Source organism: Phyllobates terribilis, unplaced genomic scaffold, assembly GCF_046119375.1.
Source record: "Phyllobates terribilis strain yellow unplaced genomic scaffold, ASM4611937v1 Scaffold_13__5_contigs__length_258822181, whole genome shotgun sequence".
Lineage (NCBI taxonomy): Eukaryota > Metazoa > Chordata > Amphibia > Anura > Dendrobatidae > Phyllobates > Phyllobates terribilis.
Window position 1 is genome coordinate 30718732 of NW_027362773.1, and position 22718 is coordinate 30741449.

General features: G+C 46.9%; 1 protein-coding gene across 8 annotated transcripts in view; it reads right to left on the minus strand.

Moving 5' to 3' along the window:
- The window catches only part of LOC141173694 (ras-related and estrogen-regulated growth inhibitor-like), a 118730-nt gene that overhangs the window by 27542 nt on the left and 68470 nt on the right, over positions 1–22718 (minus strand). For 4 of the 8 annotated variants that reach the window (XM_073658038.1, XM_073658036.1, XM_073658037.1 and 1 more), the window contains 3 exons: positions 16786–16897; positions 8521–8660; positions 2614–2687 (listed from right to left, as the gene is read on the minus strand). In XM_073658038.1, the coding sequence (XP_073514139.1) occupies positions 2614–2687; positions 8521–8660; positions 16786–16799 (228 nt within the window). In that variant the 5' untranslated portion in view covers positions 16800–16897. Of the gene's footprint in view, positions 1–2613; positions 2688–8520; positions 8661–16785; positions 16898–19474; positions 19628–20150; positions 20242–22718 lie in introns of those variants that run through there. The other 4 variants (XM_073658041.1, XM_073658034.1, XM_073658040.1 and 1 more) reach the window with 3 other exon arrangements.

Genomic DNA, 22718 nt, shown 5'->3' on the forward strand with positions numbered 1-22718 from the left:
CAGGACAGCTTCAGCTCTGCTACATTCACATGACAGGCTGGATCGCAGCAGAAAGCTGCCATCCAGCCTGTCATCCCGCAGACACTGAGAAGCGCAGGCATGCTTGCGCTCCTCAGTGTCTGGCTGTGACGGCATCCCGATGAGCCGACAATGAACTCAGCTCACCTCATGCACGTCACTGACAGCGTGGGAGAATTCTCCTGCGCATGCGGTGAGCGTGAGAGACTTGGCTCATCTGGATGCCATCACAGCCTGACACTGAGGAGCGCAAGCATGCCTGCGCTTCTCAGTGTCTGCGGGATGACAGGCTGGATGGCAGCTTTCTGCTGCGATCCTGCCTGTCATCTCTATGTAGCAGAGCTGGAGCTGTCCTGGGAACCATCGAAAGATAAGGAAGCTCCGTGGGTATTACCCTCTTCCCAGGCTTCAAACATCTGCCCCAGCTGTCTGCTTAACCTCCGCTAGAGACTAAAATTACGGGGAACCCCACGCCAATTTTTTGTTTAATAAATCCTTTATTTTAACACTAAATGACAAGTACAGTAACCAACACTATCACTGTACTTATTATATATGTGACTGACATGTTTCTATCTATCTAATCTATGTGTGATGCTCTATTATTTCTGTTGTAAATTGTCAGGTACCGCTGCTGAATTGCCGGCCGGCTTTTTTAAAGAGACGGTGCATGAAAACACTAATATTTTTTTAAATAACTCCTTTACACTAAATGACAAGTACAGTAAGTAACACTGTCACTGTACTTCATATATATGTGACTGACATGTTTCTATCTATCTAATCTATGTGTGAAGCTCTATTCTTTCTGTTCTAAATTGTCGGGTACCGGTGTATGCCGCTGCTGAATTGCCGGCTTTTCATGTTTCACTGTGAGCACTGTTCCCATCGATTTGGGCAACCACCTCCCCCAATACATTCTACATTATTGTTAGTTGTTTTCCTTCATGTAGAATTAACCTACAAGGAAAGAAAGGGTTTATTTTCATTCCGATATTTGTGTCCCATTGACTTGCATTGGTTTCCGGTATCGGAATCGGCGATATCCGATACTTTTTGGGTATCGGCCCGATCCAATCCGATCCGATATTACCTGATATCGGAAGGTTTCGCTCAACACTAGTCATAAGTATTCAGACCCTTTGCTCAGTATTGAGTAGAAGCACCCTTTTGAGCTAGTACAGCCATGAGTCTTCTTGGGAATGACGCAACAAGTTTCTCACACCTGGATTTGGGGATCCCCTGCCATTCTTCCTTGCAGATCCTCTCCAGTTCCATCAGGTTGGATGGTGAAGGTTGGTGGACAGCCATTTTCAGGTCTCTCCAGAGATGCTCAATTGGGTTTAGGTCAGGGCTCTGGCTGGGCCAGTCAAGAATGGTCACAGAGTTGTTCTGAAGCCACTCCTTTGTTATTTTAGTTGTGTGCTTATGATCATTGTCTTGTTGGAAGGTGAACCTTCGGCCAAGTCTGAGGTCCAGAGCACTCTGGAAGAGGTTTTCATCCAGGATATCTCTGTACTTGGCCGCATTCATGGTTCCTTCAATTGCAACCAGTCGTCCTGTCCCTGCAGCTGAAAAACACCCCCGTAGCATGATGCTGCCACCACGTTTCACTGTTGGGATTGTATTGGGCAGGTGATGAGCAGTGCCTGGTTTTCTCCACACATACTGCTTAGAATTATCACCATAAAAAGTTCTATCTTCGTCTCATCAGACCAGAGAATCTTATTTCTCATAGTCTGGGAGTCCTTTATGTGTTTTTGGGCAAACTCTATGCGGGCTTTCATATGTCTTGCACTGAGGAGAGGCTTCCGTCGGGCCACTCTGCCATAAAGGCCCGACGGGTGGAGGGCTGCAGTGATAGTTGACTTTGTGGAACTTTCTCCCTTCTCCCTACTGCATCTCTGGAGCTCAGCCACAGTGATCTTGGGATTCTTCTTTACCTCTCTCACCAAAGCTCTTCTCCCATGATTGCTCAGTTTAGCTAGACGGCCAGGTCTAGGAAGACTTCTGGTGGTCCCAAACTTCTTCCATTTACGGATTATGGAGGCCACTGTGCTCTTAGGAACCTTAAGTAATGCAGAAATGCTTTTGTAACCTTGGCCAGATCTGTGCCTTGCCACAATTCTGTCTCTGAGCTCCTTGGGCAGTTCCTTTGAGCTCATGATTCTCATTTGGTCTGACATGCACTGTGAGCTGTGAGGTCTTATATAGACAGGTGTGTGCCTTTCCAAATCAAGTCCAATCAGTTTAATTAAACACAGCTGGACTCCAATGAAGGAGCAGAACCATCTCAAGGAGGATCACAAGGAAATCGACAGTATGTGACTTAAATATGAGTGTCTGAGCAAAGGGTCTGAATACCTATGACCATGTGATATTTCAGTTTTTCTTTTTTAATAAATTTGCAAAAATTTCTACATTTCTGTTATTTTCAGTCAAGATGGGGTGCAGAGTGTACATTAATGAGAAAAAAAATGAACTTTTTAGAATTTACCAAATAGCTGCAATGAAACAAAGAGTGAAAAATTTAAAGGGGTCTGAATACTTTTCGTACCCACTGTATATTAAGCAGGTCTGGAAAATAGATCATACCTGACCAGCGGTGTCCAGGATTTCAAAATGGACAAATTCTCCATCTATTGCAGCTGTGTGTCTATAAATCATTTCTGTGAAGAGAGGAAATATTCTTTACATGAGAACAATAAAATCACATCCATTAAAGCAGGGTTCCCCAACTCCAGTTCTCAAGACCCACCAACAGGTCATGTTTTCAGGATTTCCTTAGTATTGCACAGGTGATGGAATTATTGCCTGTGCAGGTGATGGAATTATCACCTGTGTAATACTAAGGAAATCCTGAAAACATGACCTGTTGGTGGGCCTTGAGGACTGGAGTTGGGGAATCCTGCATTAAACTGTATTCATACTGTATATATTAGCATAATGGTCCTCAAAATGAACGCTATAGACTAGTCGATTGCAACCTGTCACTCTCAAGTTGCTGCAAAACTACAACTCTCAACAAGCCCTGCAGATATCCATCAATCTCAAGATCTGTTGTGGATGCAGGCAGATGTACCGTGGGTGTACATGTGTGAGTCCACACAGTCTCTCTGAAGGTCTGATCTATGTAATGTGATCCCTCAGTGAGAACCTTTGACAATTTTCATGCCTCATAGTTTGCATTGTTTTTCAGTGAGTGCAGAGATTCTGTGTAGGAAGGAAAGAAGGAAGGAAGGAAGAAAAGAAGGGAGGAAGAAAAGAAGGAAGGAAGAAAAGAAGGAAGGAAGGAAAGAAGGAAGGAAGGAAAGAAGGAAGAAAAGAAGGAAGGAAAGAAGGAAGAAAAGAAGGAAGAAAAGAAGGAAGAAAAGAAGGAAGGAAGGAATGAAGGAAGGAATGAAGGAAAGAAGGAAGGAAGGAATGAAGGAAAGAAGGAAGGAAAGAAGGAAGGAAAGAAGGAAGGAAAGAAGGAAGGAAGAAAAGAAGGAAGGAAGAAAAGAAAGAAGGAAGGAAGAAAAGAAAGAAAGAAGGAAGGAAGAAAAGAAGGAAGGAAGTCATTAGGAGCATCTGATATGTGGAAAACAAGGGCAATTCCCTTTAATAAAATATATTACATCTTGTATATACTATTAATTTATGGTAAGTTATCACATTCAGGGCTGCCATCAAACATGATCAAACATGATGCCAGCATTTTACAATGGAGGGAGCCCCACGTCAGTTGTGATCGTCTGTCCCTGTGACATACGGTAATCGTCGAGGCTTAGGTCAACATAGTTTTGAACAAAAGTCCTCAGGGCTGTATCATGTGTTTGCGTACTAGGGCATACTGCGAGTATGCCCTAATAGACACATGTGTATTCCTATATGCTGGCAATGAAGAAAAACACTTGACACTGGTATTGTCGATAGTCCGTTTAACGAAACCATCCAATATTAATACCCATCTTCCCGTGAAATTCCTTTACTTAACTAAAATAAGACCAAAACACCATATACTTTGGGAAAAAGCAGCCTTTATTTAACAAAATTACATAGATAAGTAATTAATTAACACACAATGGTAGGAGGGTCCTTGAAGCACCAAAGATCTGGTGATTAACATAAACCAACAATTAACACCAACTTGCCCCCAGCCGATACCCACTGGCTCGAGAGCACCACAACCCAACATGGGTTCCAATAATTACTTCCACATCCCGGGCTCTGACATTGCCTGCCGTGAGACCCCCAAAACCAGATCAGCAATCAACATTTTCCAATTAAGGAATCCATACCCAAATGGACCCCTTATACCAATTTAAAACCAACTTCAAGGACCCCCAACCACCACAACGAGGGCACTTTGAATATCTCAAATGCCCGAGACCCCCCCGAACGAAAAGCTATGGTCCTCTCAATGCCCTCTTGTAACCCCAAAGCCCACATATCAATACCTACTGCATTCAAATGCACCCCATCCGCCAACCAAAATTCACCCTCCCCTCTCTCTAACTCAAAGTGCCGTACAGCAATCCCCCCATTCCTAGTAACAAAACTAGAGACTGCCCTATTAACTTTAATCCTGGCTTTATTGATCTTCTTCACTGACCTAGCCTCCCGCCAACAACTTCGAGGAACAATCTCCGACCAAACAATAAACAAGCCTGGAAATGAAACCCACAGACGCAACAAATCATGTTTAACATCCCTTATCAACTCTCTAAAAGGGCGTGAACCTAGGTCGTTCCCCCCCACGTGCAACACCAAAATGTCAGGTGACCTATCCAAACGCGCACTGTGATGTACCTCCTGCAGCACTCTGCACCAACTCATGCCTCTAAAGCCCAACCACCTAATCACAGCTGTTTCTCTGTCAAAACCGAGCTGCCTTCCTGCAGGCCTTACATCCGCCCTCAGTGCTCCCCAGTGTACGTAGGAGTGTCCCAGAATCTACACCAACGCAGAACTGGAACCTGCAGAAAATACAAACAAACTTGAACAACTCTCGCAATAACAACACCTGCCAAAAATCAAGCATTAAAGTTGTATTTTACCCTGAGCTTGAGGTCTGATATAACTCCGATAACGCCTCGATTCCCAACGCCCAATGCGCTGTATAGTCTCCCCACTAAGACCACCCGCAGCCGCTTCCGTTGCTGCTCCAATACAAAACGAGTGCGACCCAAAGCGGGATGCATCTAACCCTAATGAATTTAAACACTTCCTAAATAACACTATGAACTGATATCTGGACAAGAAGGACCCATCCTCGTGACACAATAATGGACCACCCTGCTTTGGTTCGGACTCCCTAAACAGTTGCAAGCATCTTAACGGACACATAATGGAATTCCCAATTGCTCTCAAAACTACGCGCCTCCCTTTTCCCAACTGGTCCGTTTTAGATTTCCTGATCCAAAATTCCACACCTCCTGAGGTATCAATCACATCTGCTGACAAAAGCCCCCCGCCCACTGACCTGCTGGGTGACACGATCTCACCCAACCTCAACGCTCCAAAGAAGGCAAGGGAGAAGGCCAATCTAAAAAGACAGATTTCAAACCCGGAGCAACACAAAGAAGGTAACACCCCCCCAATCTTTTCCAAAATGCAAATGAAACCGGCCTCCTGGAGTCCTCCTGACCTTTCCCCTTCCGAAACCCCTTCAATGCCTGTTTGATCAAAAAACTTTTTGTCAAATCTCTCTGACCATGAAACTTAAAACCAAAAGCCAAAGCTGCCATAGTCCGAGAGATTTTTGCTACAGACCAACCCTCCTCAGCCCATTGACTAATCCATGACAATAAAACACCCAACTGGTCGTCATCCTGAGCCGTAAGCCCGACTGAATTAAACAACCGATCTTCCCATAACTGCCAAATGGATTGATACTCTTCCCAAGTTCCCACCGCCAACGATGACCTAATCAGCGACTCAGCGGCCCGCATACCACCTTCCAAAGCTCCGGAGGGCACTCCAGCCCCTTGTCTGCCGCCTCTGGTGCCAACTGCCGGAAGCGCTCCCACTGAAAACGAGAAAGTGAGTCAGCAATGGAATTTTGGACTCCCGGCACATGAGACGCTGTCACATAAGCATTCATGGAAAGGCAAGTCAGCACTAACTGTCGTAGAACCCTAATCACTGGAGGTGAGGATGCTGTAACTTTATTAATTGCACACAGAACCCCCATGTTGTCGCAGCTAAACCTCACCCTCTTATTTTGCAGTTCCCCCTTCCACAAATATATTGCCACCAAAATGGGAAAAATCTTTAATAGGGCTATGTTCTTTACCAATCCTGATGTTACCCACTCCTTAGGCCAACTGGATGCGCACCATCGGCCTCTAAAGTACGCCCCAAAACCTGAACTTCCCGCTGCATCCGTGTACAAATCCAAAGCACAATTGTCCTGTACTTCCTCCATGAGCAATGAATGTCCGTTATATTGCTCCAAAAACTTCTCCCACAATACCAAATCATCCCTGTGTTCAGCCGACAAAAGCACGTTATGATGCGGCACTTTTACACCCGCCGTAGCGCTGGCTAACCGGCGAGAAAAAATTCTCCCCATAGGAATAATGCGACATGCAAAATTAAGTTTCCCAAGAAGAGACTGTATTTCTCTCAAAGTCATTTTTTTTTAACTTCCTAGCCCGTGCGACCTCTTCCTTCAAAGCTTTCACTTTCTCCTCAGGCAACCTAAATTCCCAATTCACTGAATTGATTACGATTCCTAAAAAACAAATGGTGGTAGTTGGACCTTCGGTCTTTTCTGGAGCCAAAGGCACTCCGAAACGCTCCGCTACCCACTGAGTCGCTCTCAGCAAAATTTCACAACATGAAGAGTCGCCCGAACCGATGCACAGAAAATCATCCAGGTAATGTATAATGGATTCAAGCCCTGTCACATCCTGTACAACCCATTCAAAAAATGGGCAAACATCTATCTACGAAAAACTCGCCCTCCCAGTAACAACCCAACAACCTAACACTTTCAGGATGAATGGGCAACAACCGAAAAACTGACTCCACATCCTTCTTCGCCAGCAATGCCCATTTACCACACTGTCTGACCTACCGAGCCACTTCATCAAATGATGTATTAACCAAGGAACATAGTTCCGGATCAATCCCATCATTCACTGACTTTCCGCGCGGATAGGAAAGATGGTGAATGAGCCTAAACTTATTAGGCTCCTTTTTGGGCACAACTCCCAATGGCGATACTACTAAATTCGAAAAAGGAGGATTGGCAAACGGACCGGCCATACGCCCCAAAGCTACCTCCTTATGTTAGTTAGCAGAAACCACCTCTGCATATTGATCTGCTGATCTAAGATTTTTCAACACCCGTGGAATCTCGAATGGAGGTGGAGGAATTTTAAAACCGTCAGCAAAACCTGATACTAACACTGCAGCTTTTTCCCTATCAGGAAACCTATTTAGATAAGGGAGCATCGCGGTTAGTTTCACCGGAGTCTCCCCCTTGAGAATTGTTGGCCCCTGCCTTAGCCTACTTTTTGAAACATCTGACAGCACCGTGTGATGATTCACTGCAGTGCGAGCAAAGATGCTTGAACCTGCAGCTGGCCCCAAATTTACACTGGCCGTCGTTGAACTGCCAGCATAATCCCGGTTTCTGTGTTCCCGCTTGCCCTGACGTGCCTCCGCTCCTCTGCGTACTTGATTGACCCCTGGAATGGCCGGCAAAACTGGCCCCTCCATGAAAGGAATGCCCTAATCTAGAAGGAGCCATCACCCGTAACCAAAGGCCAATGTCCTTCTGGTCCCATCTTATGGCCGGACGAATAGCTTTCCTCTGACGAAACTGCTCGTCATAACGAAGCCATGCTTGTCCCCCATAAGTTCTGTGGGCCTCCCCAATAGCACCCATATAGCAAAACAAGGGAGAGCAATTCTCCGGTGCTTTTTCACCTATTACGCACGCCAAAATGGCGAATGTCTGCAGCCAATTAGTAAAAGTCTGCGGGATTAAGTGCCACCTTTTCTTTTCCTCCTCCTCCTTCTTACTATCATCCTTCTTACTTTTTTCCAGGTTAAATTTCACCAGAGGCAAAAGAGAAAAAATGTCGACGTACTCATCTTTCCAAATTTTTTCCCTCACCTCTTTCTTGAGGTGTGCACCTAACAGACCCTTAAAGCACACGTAAACCTCACCGTGAGACCTATCATCCAAATGAATTCTACACTCTTTTTCTTTTTCTGTCTGCACTGACACCGAAACGGGCTCGGGCAATTGGCTCGCACCCCCAAGTCTATTACCTAAACTGTTCAGCCCGCCCCATTGTGGGCTCACCCATGCGGCTAAATGGCCCGAAACAGCACTACTACCCCTTTCCAAACGCAACAATAACTCCCTCACATTTGCTAAAACCTCACTCACAGTCTCCCCAACATGTTCCTGACTTGTACCCCCAGCCACTGACCCCCGATTAACACTTAAACCTGGGGATAAAAAATTCTGGGATAACGAACAAGACATAGAACCCAACTCACCGGGCTGCGGAGGAGCTGTGGTCCCCCCAGCCGATATTCCCGACTCCAGCCGTCCATCCCGACTTCCGACTCCTCCCGCTGGACCCTCTATCTCTTGAGGCCCGAGCACCGCCGAAGCACTGGATCCCGCCGACGCTGCCCTGTAAGGCCGAAAGTTACTGACATGCACTGGAGTTGAAGAAGGACCAAGGGGTTGTGTATGTGGGGACATATTAATATCACCCGACCCCCTGCCCGCCCTGCCCCCTGCCCGCAAGGTCTGTGTATTGGCATCCAATCCTGAATTTAACGCTGCCCAGAGACCATCTGTAAGGGCCGGTAACAACACTTGCCTGTTATCACCGCCCAATTGCTGCCCATCATAGATAATCCTGCCGTCTACTGTGTCTGAGGAGGCGGGCCGCCCGACCAGAGCATCGCCGAGGCGACCCCCCGTGACGTCACAGGTATTGAAAGGACTGGCTCGTGTAGGCACCTGCCCGAACGAAGGCTGTGGCCTACTAACCGCCGCGTGACACGCGCTGGCGGGTGGATTCCTCCCAGACCGGGGCCCGCTGCTGCGCTTCCTGACCGGCACCCGGCCTGGAGGGTCCCCGGAGGGGCTCCTGCGCCTGCGCTGTGTCTGGGGAGCTAAATCAGGCGACAGCCTGGCAGGAGGCCGCGCCCGACGGGAACGCCGCTCAGGCTGTGCTGACACAGCCACTGTCCCCGCTCCCCTTCCGACGATCGTCGCTACCTGCTCTTCCAGCCAGCCAGCCGGGTGTGACTCTGCAGCCGCCCTCAGGGATTCAAACAGCTGCGCCGTGGATGCCATGAGGTACGCAGCACAATGTGGGGGAGACAACTCACCACCCTTGTGAGCGGGGAAATGTGACGCCCCTCCCCTCCCAGGCCCTTAAACCCCCCCCCGTTAACCCCTCCCAATGTTAATAGTCTTAGCCACTCCCTCCAACCCATCGTCATGCAGGCCTGCGTCCAAGCCTGCAGGGGAAGGGGCGGCTGTACTCCGGCCTGTCCTGTAAAAGAAAAAAATAGACTTCCAGTCCCCCTTTGGGCCAAAAAAGTAATAAATTAACCGAAATAAAAAAACAGAAAAATTTGAAGATTTTCTTCAAAAGTTATACATAATTCCACATGTAACATGAAGAAACGCCCACATATTTGTCATCCCCATGCCTGTCATTTTTTACATGTATTTTTTATTTTGCTTGCATTGCATCATTAAATTAATAAAAATGAAATACTACTCTATGTATACCCCCAAAAATGGTAAAAATAGAAAGTACATGTTCCACAAGTACAAGGTCTCATTCACTAAGGTTGATGCAAAAATAAAAGGAAAAAATATAAAAAAGTTTTATGATGCTGAACACCAAGATGAAAGAAATAATAAAAAAATGACCTGGTACCGAAATTCAAAAATGTCCAGTCCTTCAGAAGCTAAAGGATTATTTATTCCTACGATTTATTCTACAGATCATTTCATTTCTCTAGGATTCCTTACTGTAAAGTAATTCATTTGAGGATTGCTCCCACAGACAAACGCTTCATTCAATAAATGGGAGGAGGGGGTTGACTTGAATGTGTCATTGTATCACTCCAAAAACAACAACAACAATAAAACATCATTAAGTCAAAGTGTCTATGTAAAAAAAAAAACATGTAGAAAACATTCTGAACATTTGGAAATAAATCAAACAAATCAATGTTTCTTCTCTGGGATATACAGTGACTCACTTCGGAGACTACTCACCATCTGCCTTCACTTGTGGGTGCTGTTAGTTGTACATTATATCTCATATCCTTTGATTGTGCAATAACAAATGGAGAAAGACAAACATTTTCCACAGCACCCTGTATCTACAATACTCCCCAACAGTTTAAGAGGTTGTACAGGATAAGACATGGCTGCTAACTTCTAGGAACAGTGATATGCTGTATACCCATCCACCAGTTGTAGCTGACTTTGCAGCTCAGCTCCATTGTAATGAATTGGGCGAAGCATCAAACTGCGGACAGTTGGGGGCGTCGTTTTGGAAACAACCATATTCTTGGTCTCTCCGCCAGCCTCATCTTTGCAGCAGCATCCTCACTCTGACTTGCATAGTGTTGTGATGAAATGCTCAAATAGTACCACGTCTGTAAGGATGGCACCTGCTATATTTATACTCAATACAATTATTCAAAATCTGACATTTAGGTTAAATAGTATCCGTCAGCAGGTTTTTGCTATGTAATTGGTCAGCAGATAGATTTAGGGACAGAGACCCTGATTCCAGTGATGTATCACTTAATTGACTGGGAGCAGCAGTTGTGATAGAATCCCTGTTTTATCTGCTGCAGATCTCAGAATGCTGAGCCCTGTATATCCTGCCCACATCACTTACTGGCAGCTTACTGTGTACATTGTATATTGGCAGAAAGCTACTAATCAGCGCTGGGGGAGTGGTTGAACCAGGAGGCACAAGACACCTAGTCCTGTAGTGATAATCTCCTGCTGATAAAACACTGACTGTATTGAAACAGCAAAACACATCCCAGTAAGTGATAAACTGGAATCAGGGTATAAGCCCCTACACATGAGCAGGGGATGAAGCCTGTGCTTCATCCTCTGCCCAGGAGATGTGGTATGATCAGACCGTGTCCCTGTACGGTCAGACACGGCCATTACACAGTACACAGCAGGGGCACATTTATAAGATTATCTCAGCACAGGAACATTTTATATAAACACATCCAATTGTGGAACTTATTATTATTCCAAGATCTATTGATTAAAATGTACTTTGTTCATGGGAAAACCGATTTAATAGATGCAGAAAAGGTGCCGAAAATCTGCAACATCAAAAACTCTCCAAATACTCATCGTGGGAGCTTAGCCTTACAAAGGTTCTGTAACTAGGTCAAAAGTGGCCAGGTTTTGCTCTTCTTTTATTCTCACTGCTCCCGAGTATTCCATTCTTTGATTTTTGCAGATCTGCCATACGGTTCCAGAGATATGGGCCTTTTTACATAGCGCTAATTTTCCTGGTCTCTACAAAGGGGGCGTGTCTCACCGGATTCCTCAGGGGCGTGACTTTATGCTGCTTTGCATTATTACCCTGACAAGCCACGCCCTCTTCATAGAGACCAGAAAAATTTGCAATAAATAAAAAGGCCCATATCTCTGGCAGTGTATGGCCGATTTACAAAAAACAAAATATGGATTACTCAGGAGGAGCAGAGGGAATAAAATAAGAGCAAAACTTTGCTACTTTTGACCTGGTTACAACTCTTCTTTATTGTGTCTTTTTTCCGTGTGTCCACTACATAACCTTGACAGATGAGTATCCACAGAAAGTAAAAAATAAAATGTACCTATTAAACCACAGTAAGCAGAGATCTGAAAAACATTGATACAGAAAACATATTAAGAAACTGTAAAACTTTTCAATATACAAAAAATGTTACTTTTGTAACATTTCGTGCCAAGAATTGATGGACCAGAGTTACTGTTTTAACTTAAATTGCTTGTTTTCTCAGAACTTCTTATGTCCCCAAATAAACAGATTAAGTGGAACTAACTCCCAAAACTGTTTTACCATAAAAGGCTCACACAATGAACGATGGAGTGGATTTTAAGACCAGAAAAAGATAAATGCCCTGGATTTATATGAAGACCTAGTAACAAAGGAAATTAAAAGACCAGATCAGATGCAGAACAAAATGTCTTTGTGTAATAGAGAAACATAATGCAAAACTGAATGAAGTGTACAATAATTCATAAACAATATATTGGTCATCTCAACTTCTTTTTTTTATTACAAGATTCATGCTAAAGAGGTTTTCCAGTTTCAACAAATAGGTATATTTATTTGTATAATACAAAGATTCTAATTTCTGTACAACATTTTCTCTTATCGATTTCTGACGGCTTACAAGATCTCTGCTTGCTGTCAATCAATAAAAACATTTAATAATTACTTGGATAATAATCTGCCCTGATTGTATGACACATAGGTGATGATTTACTAGGGAGTAGTGATGAGCGAGTATGTTCGGTTAACCCTTTCGCCGAGTATTTACAGCGTGCTTTAAGTTTTCGGCGCTCCGTGAACATGATTTGCGACTGACAGATTTAATACATGTGATGAATGCCTGTTTTTCCAGCATTCCTCCGATGTATTAAATCTGTCAAACAGTTGCAAATCATGTTCACGGAGCGACGAAAACTTAAAGCCCGAGCACGCTGTAAATACTCGGTGCTCGCCCGAGTATACTCAGCGAAAGGGTTAACAAAACATACTCGCTCATCACTACTAGGGAGTCATTCACACGTCAGATTTTCACGTACCCATTTTTTTTTTTCACGGATAGCACTCGTACTTAAGACAGTCTATGTCGCTAGTCACATGTCCGTGATTTTTGGCAGACTGAGTGGTCCATGCAAAATAGAAGAGACATGTCTGATACTGATCCGATTGTGTAAGTCTATGAGTCACTCTGATGCCATCCGTGTTCGTTTCTCAAAAAAACTTTATTTTTATTTCTCATTAGTGAAAAAACACTGCTGAAAATCTGATGAAAATCACTGATGAAAGTCGGTTCATTTTTCTCTTCTGCCAAAAATACTGATGTCTCAATGAGGCCTAAGATGGATATACTATATGCCAGTATCAAACAGAAAGTTTCCTGCTTTTTCGGTTGTCTGTGTACCGGAAACAGGCTCGGACTGGCCCACAGGAGAGCAGGAGAATCCTCTGGTGGGCCCCTGTGCAGGAGTGGGTCACCACCCACTTATATGAGCAGTACTTGGCACAATACAGGTGAATCACTATGTATAGACAAAGGCAGCATCTAATTCATTTAACAATCATCCCAGTTTATTGCTATAGAAATTTGTGAATGAGGATAAAGTCATATTGGCATGAAGCTAAAAATGGGGTCCTGTAGTTGATGTTACTTGTGGGCCCTTGGCACTCCAGCCCGACATTGACCGCAAATGAAATTGCCAATTTCTGGTGTAAATTATAATTAATCTGTTGGGGCATTGTTGTCGCTGCCACTTGTTATAAACCTTCCCATTTTCAGAAAAATCAAGAGAGCAATGGAAAATGTAAAAAAGAGTCACAATTTTTTTTTTGCAGAAAGGCAGCGTTCCTCAAAATTTACAGCATTCTATTGCCAGAAAACTGGTGCAATGGGTCCCCTAAGACTTGACAAAATTTGCTAACATTCCACAATGCATGTAAATGAGAGATTATATACCAATCCAAATACTATATGAAAATGTACAGTACATAGCATGTTAAAGGGAACCTGTCATGTCCTGTGTACTATTTAAACTGCCTCCATTGTGTTGTTAGTGATGCAATGTGCAACGCTGACACTCTTTTTTCATTAAAATCGGCACTAATATCATGTGTAAAAACCACTTTATATGTTTATATCATACCTGCTCATTTAGTCATAGGGGTGTGATTCCCCGCATTTAGTCAGGATTGGCGCCGTCTACGCCATTTGAATTCTCAGTGCTCCCGGCTTGCGCTGACATCACTATGCCGCGCTTGCGTAGTATGTCATGGCCAGACACACTTGTGAAGTGTGTATATTGGCCAGCCGCACTTGTATCAATACACACACAGCGCAAGTGCGGCAGGCCAATATACACACTGCGCAAGTGCGGCTGGCCAATATACACACTGCGCAAGTGCGGCTGGCCAATATACACACTGCGCAAGTGCGACTGGCCAATATACACACTGCACAAGCGCGGCTGGCCAATATACACACTGCACAAGCGCGGCTGGCCAATATACACACTGCGCAAGTGCGACTGGCCAATACACACACTGCGCAAGTGCGACTGGCCAATATACACACTGTGCAAGTGCGGCTGGCCAATATATATACTGCGCAAGTGCAGCTGGCCAATATACACACTGCGCAAGTGCGGCTGGCCAATATACACACTGCGCAAGTGCGGCTGGCCAATATACACACTGCGCAAGTGCGACTGGCCAATATACACACTGCACAAGCGCGGCTGGCCAATATACACACTGCGCAAGTGCGACTGGCCAATATACACACTGCACAAGCGCGGCTGGCCAATATACACACTGCACAAGCTCGGCTGGCCAATATACACACTGCGCAAGTGCGACTGGCCAATACACACACTGCGCAAGTGCGACTGGCCAATATACACACTGTGCAAGTGCGGCTGGCCAATATATATACTGCGCAAGTGCAGCTGGCCAATATACACACTGCGCAAGTGCGGCTGGCCAATATACACACTGCGCAAATGCGGTTGGCCAATATACACACTGCACAAGCGCGACTGGCCAATATACACACTGCACAAGCGCGGCTGGCCAATATACACACTGCACAAGCTCGGCTGGCCATGACATACTGCGCAAGCGCGGCCGGCCAATATACACACTGCGCAAGCGCGGCTGGCCAATATACACACTGCACAAGTGCGACTGGCCAATACACACACTGCGCAAGTGCGACTGGCCAATATACACACTGTGCAAGTGCGGCTGTCCAATATATATACTGCGCAAGTGCAGCTGGCCAATATACACACTGCGCAAGTGCGGCTGGCCAATATACACACTGCGCAAATGCGGTTGGCCAATATACACACTGCACAAGCGCGACTGGCCAATATACACACTGCACAAGCGCGGCTGGCCAATATACACACTGCACAAGCTCGGCTGGCCATGACATACTGCGCAAGCGCGGCCGGCCAATATACACACTGCGCAAGCGCGGCTGGCCAATATACACACTGCACAAGCTCGGCTGGCCAATATACACACTGCGCAAGCGCGGCATAGTGACATCAGCGCAAGCCAGGAACAGAATGCAAATGCCGAGAGCAGCGCCAACCCTGACTAAATGCGAGGAATCACACCCCTATGACTAAACGAGCAGGTATGATATAAACATATAAAGTGTTTTTTACACATGATATTAGCCCCGATTTTCATGAAAAAAGCTTGCTAGTGATGCACATTGCATCTCTAACAACACAATGGGGGCAGTGTAGATAATACACAGGTCATGACAGGTTCCCTTCAAATATTGCCACGGATTCTGCACTGAAAAGCCAAGGACTATCTGTACAAAGGAGATAATCAATGTGCAAATCTCATGAATCAGTGTCAGAAATCCAAGTTTCAGCTTCAAATTCCAGCCTTGGATTTTCTTTGACAAATCTGAGTTTAAGGCTACGTTCACACAATGAGTATTTTGTGAGTTTTTGATGTTGCAGATTTTCTGCAGCATTTCTGCACCTATTATGTACATTCGATTACTTGTGGGGTTTTTTCCATTGTGATTGGAGTGACAGTGTAGTCTGCCTAGTCACTGCGTATAGTGTCTGTCGTTTCCATGGAAATATTACTTGTGCTTATGCTTGACCGCTGCTCAATTTATAAAGTGCACTGCAGAGTGCGTTTAGGACTTAGGGCAGGGGCGTACATAGGAATCATGGGGCCCCATAGCAGAAGCTCTAATTGAGCCCCCCCCCCAAAAAAAAATGTAAATAATTGTCGGGGTCACCAAAGATCAGATCTCACAACTTTCCATCCTTTACATAGTAATTTTCCTCCTGCTGACATCCTAGATCTCTCTTTCATTGCCCCATAAAGTGTGATGCCAATAAAAGGGCCCCCCAAAAACAGTATGAAACCCCCATGGTGAATTCCTCCACATGCACAGTATAATGACCCTACTGTACCCCACCACAACTCCCAGGGTAAAGTATGCTGACCCCAACACAGTATGATCCCCCAACTGTGAGCCGCTAGAGAGGATGGTACATAATAAGAGACGGCGCTATACATAATAAAAGAGGAAACTATATAACTAAGGATGGCGCTATACATAATAAGTGAGTACACTATATACTAAGGGTCTGTGCTATATATAATAAGGCTACATTCCTGCATCTGTGTGCAGTGTCTGTGTGCTGCCCTGTTTTACTGACGCATTGAGCATGTCCTATTCTAATCCTCAAAATCGGATCAGAACAGGACATTCTCTGACCCTCTTAGATCTCATTCTCAGATCCGTGATTTTCATGGATGTGTGAATGGATCTATAAAACTGTACGAGTCCGTGGACCATCTGATAAAAAGATCTGGCAGAACACGGATATTTCACACAAATGTGAGAATGTGGCCTAAGGGATTTTACAGATAACATTATCACTTCAAGTCACACAGTGCAGATATAGAATAATATTTACATCCAGGCACTTACCGCTGACGTCTCATCTGATCAGAGTCTGTTTCTGCTGCTTCTTCTCCATCTGGTCAGACCTTCATGTCCACATCTCCCAGCCACGACTCGTCTTGTCACGATGATCTCCAACCTAGAAAATAACAAGGTCACATATTGTATGCATACATGCATCTCCCCCGCACTGCATCCCTGACTACAGATATGTACCCCCCCATTAATATACTATTAGCCACTTAGTAATCAAAATATAAAGTGATAAGCAGCACTGTGCCCCCATTAATTATAATCTGCACTGGCCAATAATATAAATTATTCAGTCTCTGTGACTCTCCCCAATTAACTGTAAGGCTATGTGCACACGGAAAACATACAAGGCTTCACAGTACGAGCAAAGTGAAACCCCCATAATTGCTCTCTCCCAGCGCCCTCGTCATTGCTCTGTCCCAGCACCCCCGTCATTGCTCTCTCCCAGCACCCTCGTCATTGCTCTCTCCCAGCACCCCCGTCATTGCTCTCTCCCACCACCTCCATCATTGCTCTCTCTCAGCACCCCCATCATTACTCTCTCCCAGCACCCCCGTCATTGCTCTGTCCCAGCACCTCCATCATTGCTCTCTCCCAGCCCCCCATCATTGCTCTGTCCCTGCAACCCCATCATTGCTCTGTCCCAGCACCCCCATCATTGCTCTCTCCCAGCACCCTCGTCATTGCTCTCTCCCAGCACCCCCGTCATTGCTCTCTCACACCACCTCCATCATTGCTCTCTCTCAGCACCCCCATCATTACTCTCTCCCAGCACCCCCGTCATTGCTCTGTCCCAGCACCTCCATCATTGCTCTCTCCCAGCCCCCCATCATTGCTCTGTCCCTGCAACCCCATCATTGCTCTGTCCCAGCACCCCCATCATTGCTCTCTCTCAGCACCCGCATCATTGCTCTGTCCCACCACCCCCATCATTGCTCTCTCCCAGCCCCCATCATTGCTCTGTCCCAGCACCCCCATCATTGCTCTGTCCCAGCACCTCCATCAATGCTCTCTCCCAGCCCTCTCACCAATGCTCTCTCCCAGCCCTCCCATCAATGCTCTCTCACAGCACCCCCATCATTGCGCTCTCCCAGCACCCCCATCATTTCCTCTCAGCACCCCTTATCATTACTCTGTCCCAGCACCCCCATCATTGCTCTGTCCCAGCACCCCCATCATTGCTCTCTCTCAGCACTCGCATCATTGCTCTGTCCCACCACCCCCATCATTGCTCTCTCCCAGCCCCCATCATTGCTCTGTCCCAGCACCCCCATCATTGCTCTGTCCCAGCACCTCCATCAATGCTCTCTCCCAGCCCTCCCATCAATGCTCTCTCCCAGCACCCCCATCATTGCACTCTCCCAGGACCCCCATCTTTTCCTCTCAGCACCCCCATCATTACTCTGTCCCAGCACCCCCGTCATTGCTCTGTCCCAGCACCCTCATTGTTGCTCTCTCCCAGCACCCCCATCATTGCTCTCTCTCAGCACTCGCATCATTGCTCTGTCCCACCACCCCCATCATTGCTCTCTCCCAGCCCCCATCATTGCTCTGTCCCAGCACCCCCATCATTGCTCTGTCCCAGCACCTCCATCAATGCTCTCTCCCAGCCCTCCCATCAATGCTCTCTCCCAGTACCCCCATCATTGCACTCTCCCAGGACCCCCATCTTTTCCTCTCAGCACCCCCATCATTACTCTGTCCCAGCACCCCCGTCATTGCTCTGTCCCAGCACCCTCATTGTTGCTCTCTCCCAGCACCCCCATCATTGCTCTCTCTCAGCACCCCCATCATTTCCTCTCAGCACCCCCATCATTACTCTGTCCCAGCACCTCCATCATTGCTCTCTCCCAGCCCCACATAATTGCTCTCTCCCAGCCCCTCACCATTGCTTTGTCCTAGCACCCCCATCATTGCTCTCTCCCAGCAACACGTCATTGCTCTCCCCTTCCCACCATTGCTCTCCCCAGCCCTATCAGCCCCATTATTGCTCTTCCCAGCCCCATCATTCCTCTCCCCAGTCCCATTATTGCTCTTCCCAGCCCCATCAGCCCCATTATTGCTCTTCCCAGCCCCATCATTCCTCTCCCCAGCCCCATCAGCCCCATTATTGCTCTCCCCAGCCCCATCATCCCATCATTCCTCTCCCCAGCCCCATCAACTCCATTATTCCTCTCCCCAGCCCCATCAGCCCCATTATTGCTCACCCCAGCCCCACCATCCCATCATTGCTCTCCCCAGCCCCATCATTCCTCTCCCCAGCCCCATCATTCCTCTCCCCAGCCCCACCATCCCATTATTGCTCTCCCCAGCCCCATCAACCCCATCATTCCTCTCCCCAGCCCCATTATTGCTCTTCCCAGCCCCATTAGTCCCATTATTCCTATCCCAAGCCCCATCAGCCCCATTATTGCTCTCCCCAGCCCCATCAACCCCATTATTCCTCTCCTCATCCCCATCAACCCCATTATTCCTCTCCCCAGCCCCATCAACCCCATTATTCCTCTCCCCAACCCCATCAGCCCTCTCCCCAGCCCCAATATTTCTCTCCCCGGTCCCATCAGCCCCATTATTGCTCTTCCCAGCCCCATCATTGCTCTTCCCAGCCCCATCATTGCTCTCCCCCCACCTCCCCTCCCCAGCATTTCAGTAAAAAAAATACAAAAAAAAAACAACAACTTACCTCAGCTCGCTCCCCTGCAGCAGCATCCTCGTGGTTGCCGGCAGCTTTCTTCCTGACCCAGGCGCGCGCTGCATGATGACGTCATCAAGCTGCACGCGCATGGGTCAGGGAGGAAGCAGAGGACGAACCCTCCAGCTCCGCTGCTATTCTCCTCCTGACAGCAGCGGAGCTGCAGGGATCGCTCCCTGACCGCCGCATGCAGGGAGCAGCTGCACCTTGCGGGCCTCTTGGTGCAGCTGCATGGTGGGGACCCGGCGCAGCTGCACTGGCGGCGGTATGTCCACCCCTGGACTGCTATGGGCCCCCCCGGCTCACGGGCCCCATAGCAGTCGCGTGGTCTGCCGCCATTGGCGGAACGCCACTGACTTAGGGCTCATGTAGGCATCCGTGCAAATCGCTCTGATCTCGGACCACAATGCACAGACTCAGGGCTACCACTAGGAATTTCAGGGGCCCCATACTGGTAAAATTTTGGGGCATCCTTGAGACTCCGCCCAGGCTCCACCCTCAACTCTGCAGTCAGAAACTGCCCCCTCACAGGGCCAGAAACCCCCCAGCAGCCTCCCCTAGTCCTCATACGTACACTGCCCGCTGCTGCCGCTGTGGCCTCCTAACTTACACACACAGACAGACACTGACACACACTGACATTGACATTGACACACAGTCTGCCTACCTCCTTCTGCTGCTGAAGTCTGCCTGCCTGTCCCGGGTCCCAATGCACATGTGGTACTTGCTGCTCTGCTCCAAAATGAAAATGAACGCGCAGCGTGTCACATGGCCAGCGTCAGGACCATGATGTACCCGGTGGCGGTTTAAAGGTATAGCGCTCATTTTTGGCCGCCGGGTACATTACGGTCTGAACTGTTGCCCCTGAATCCCTGAGGCCCAGTGAGTAGAGGCAAAGAGAGGAGGGGCCTGGGCTGGCCAGGGGCATGGGGCAAGCGAGTCCAGGTTGGCCGGGCCCCCCCTTTTTGTTTCTGTTCATCGGGCCCCATACAGTAGTAAGGGCAGTAATGCCCTGATGGCGGCCCTGTTGCGGCTCTCACAACTCTAGCCTAATAGTTTCATAGAAAAACATGAAGCTGCCAGGGTCTGGTCAGGAGATCCACTGCCAGTCCGTGTGTTAGCAGTCTGTGCTTGGATCAATGCGCACGGACGTCTGAATGAGCCCTTAGACCACGGCTCCACTATCAGTATTCGGTCAGTATTTTTTCTCAGGAGTGGGAGACAAAACCAGGTGTGGAACAATCAGAGAAAATGTATAATAGAAACAAGTGCAGCAATTCTGCATTTATCACCCACTCCTGGTTTTGGCTCCCACTCCTGAGAAAAAATACTGACCAAATACTGATAGTGGGGCCAAGGGCTTAGGGTGTAAGAAATGCATTCCCCCATGAATGCCTAAGGGTTCATTCATGATCCAATTTTTACCACAGACAAGTCTGTGATTTTTCGCAGATCAATAGGTCCGCAGAAAATCGAGAAGACATCTCCGATTTTGATTTGAGGGTCGGATCAATACCGGCAATGCAAGTCAATGGGTCTGTGAAAAATCAGTCTGATTTTCACTGACTGTCAGAATGTAAACTTTCTTTTTTATTTCTCAACGTATTTGAAAAATGGACGACACTCAAACCACACTCAAATCGAACTGTGATCAAAGACTGATCAGAATAATTGGTCCATTTTTTCTCATATGTGGAAAAATCAAACTTCTGAATGAGCCCTAATTTGCAGTATCCATTAAAAACAGGCAGGGGTGTAAGGATCGTGGACGCAGATGGTCTGACTACGACCGGGCCCGTGCTGGAGGGGGGCACACAAACACCGGCACCTATTTCAGCTGGATGTTTGTTCGAGGATGCACATTTGGCTGAGATGTATTGCGGCTCAGAGACCCGCCGGTTCCCTACACTATAATACATGCTGCCACCAATCAGAGGCCGGCAGCTGACATCGGCGTGCCTGTCACAGGCGACGCATAGCAGTGACATCATGGGTCGCCATAGCAGGTACGCCGAAGTCAGCGGCTGGCTTCAGAAGAGGATGCCGTGCGTCGTGGGAGCGGAGGAAGGTGAGAAAAATGTTTGGGTATTTTTAATGTATTAGAGATAAGCGAAGCATTATTACAGGATGGGCCCATGATGGAAGACATATAATACTGGATGGGGAATGGGGACATTGCACCAGGATGGGGAACATTATACCATGAAGGGGACAAGGATTGGTGACATACATTACCGAAAGGGCCAGGATGAGGACATTACACCAGGATGGGGGACATATATTACTGGATGGGGAATGGGGACATTGTACCAGGATGGGGGACATTATACCATGAAGGGGCCAAGGATTGGTGACATATATTACCGAAAGGGCCAGGATGAGGACATTACATCAGGATGGGGAACATTTATTAGATGGCGCTCAGGATGGGTAACACTATTACATTATTGGGGGGGAACATGGTATGTCTTTATAGGATTAAGAACATACATCTGACCAACACCCAGGTGGGGGACCCACGTTAAAAATTTGTACTGGGGCCCATTGGACTCTAGTTACACCACTGAAAACAGGTAGACACCACTAGTAATGTGCAACGAGGATGGGGTTAGGTGGCGCTGCTGTCTCTAGTCCATGGGTCTTATAGCAGACACTGCTGCTTACTATGTAATGTGTTCACTTTGGTAGGAGGATATGATAAATGCCATAGAAGGTGACTTTATGGCGGAACAGTTGTTCCCCTCACCAATCACAAGGCTGAGATGTGTCTGTTTTAATGGGGAGGTGAACTGCTCATCATCAGACTGCCATTCTCTGGATCAGAATCCTCCTGTTAAACATGTGATTTTCTCTTCATGAATCTGTTCCCAAAGCAAAGCCTGATTTCTTCTACCATGGTGCACTCAGGAATAAGCAGCTGATATAAGGATTTAGGTAAAATGGGATAAAGTATCTCACAGAAGCTTTGCTCTACAGACAAGGACTGATTGTATGATAATGTAATCAGCCCAGCAGAATCTGGCAAGGAGTAACTAGTATTATTCAAGTGGAAAATCACCGTACACACAGCAGCCGCGTTCATGGGCAGCTGGCTAAGAAATTAATTCTGTTCTGGCATATGTGGGAGGTAAAGGAATTCATTTATGGATTTACAGGATTTATTATCATTGTTATTTATTATGAAATTAAGCATCTTAAATAGAAGTAAAAAGTGACTAATATCTAGTAAAGAGAA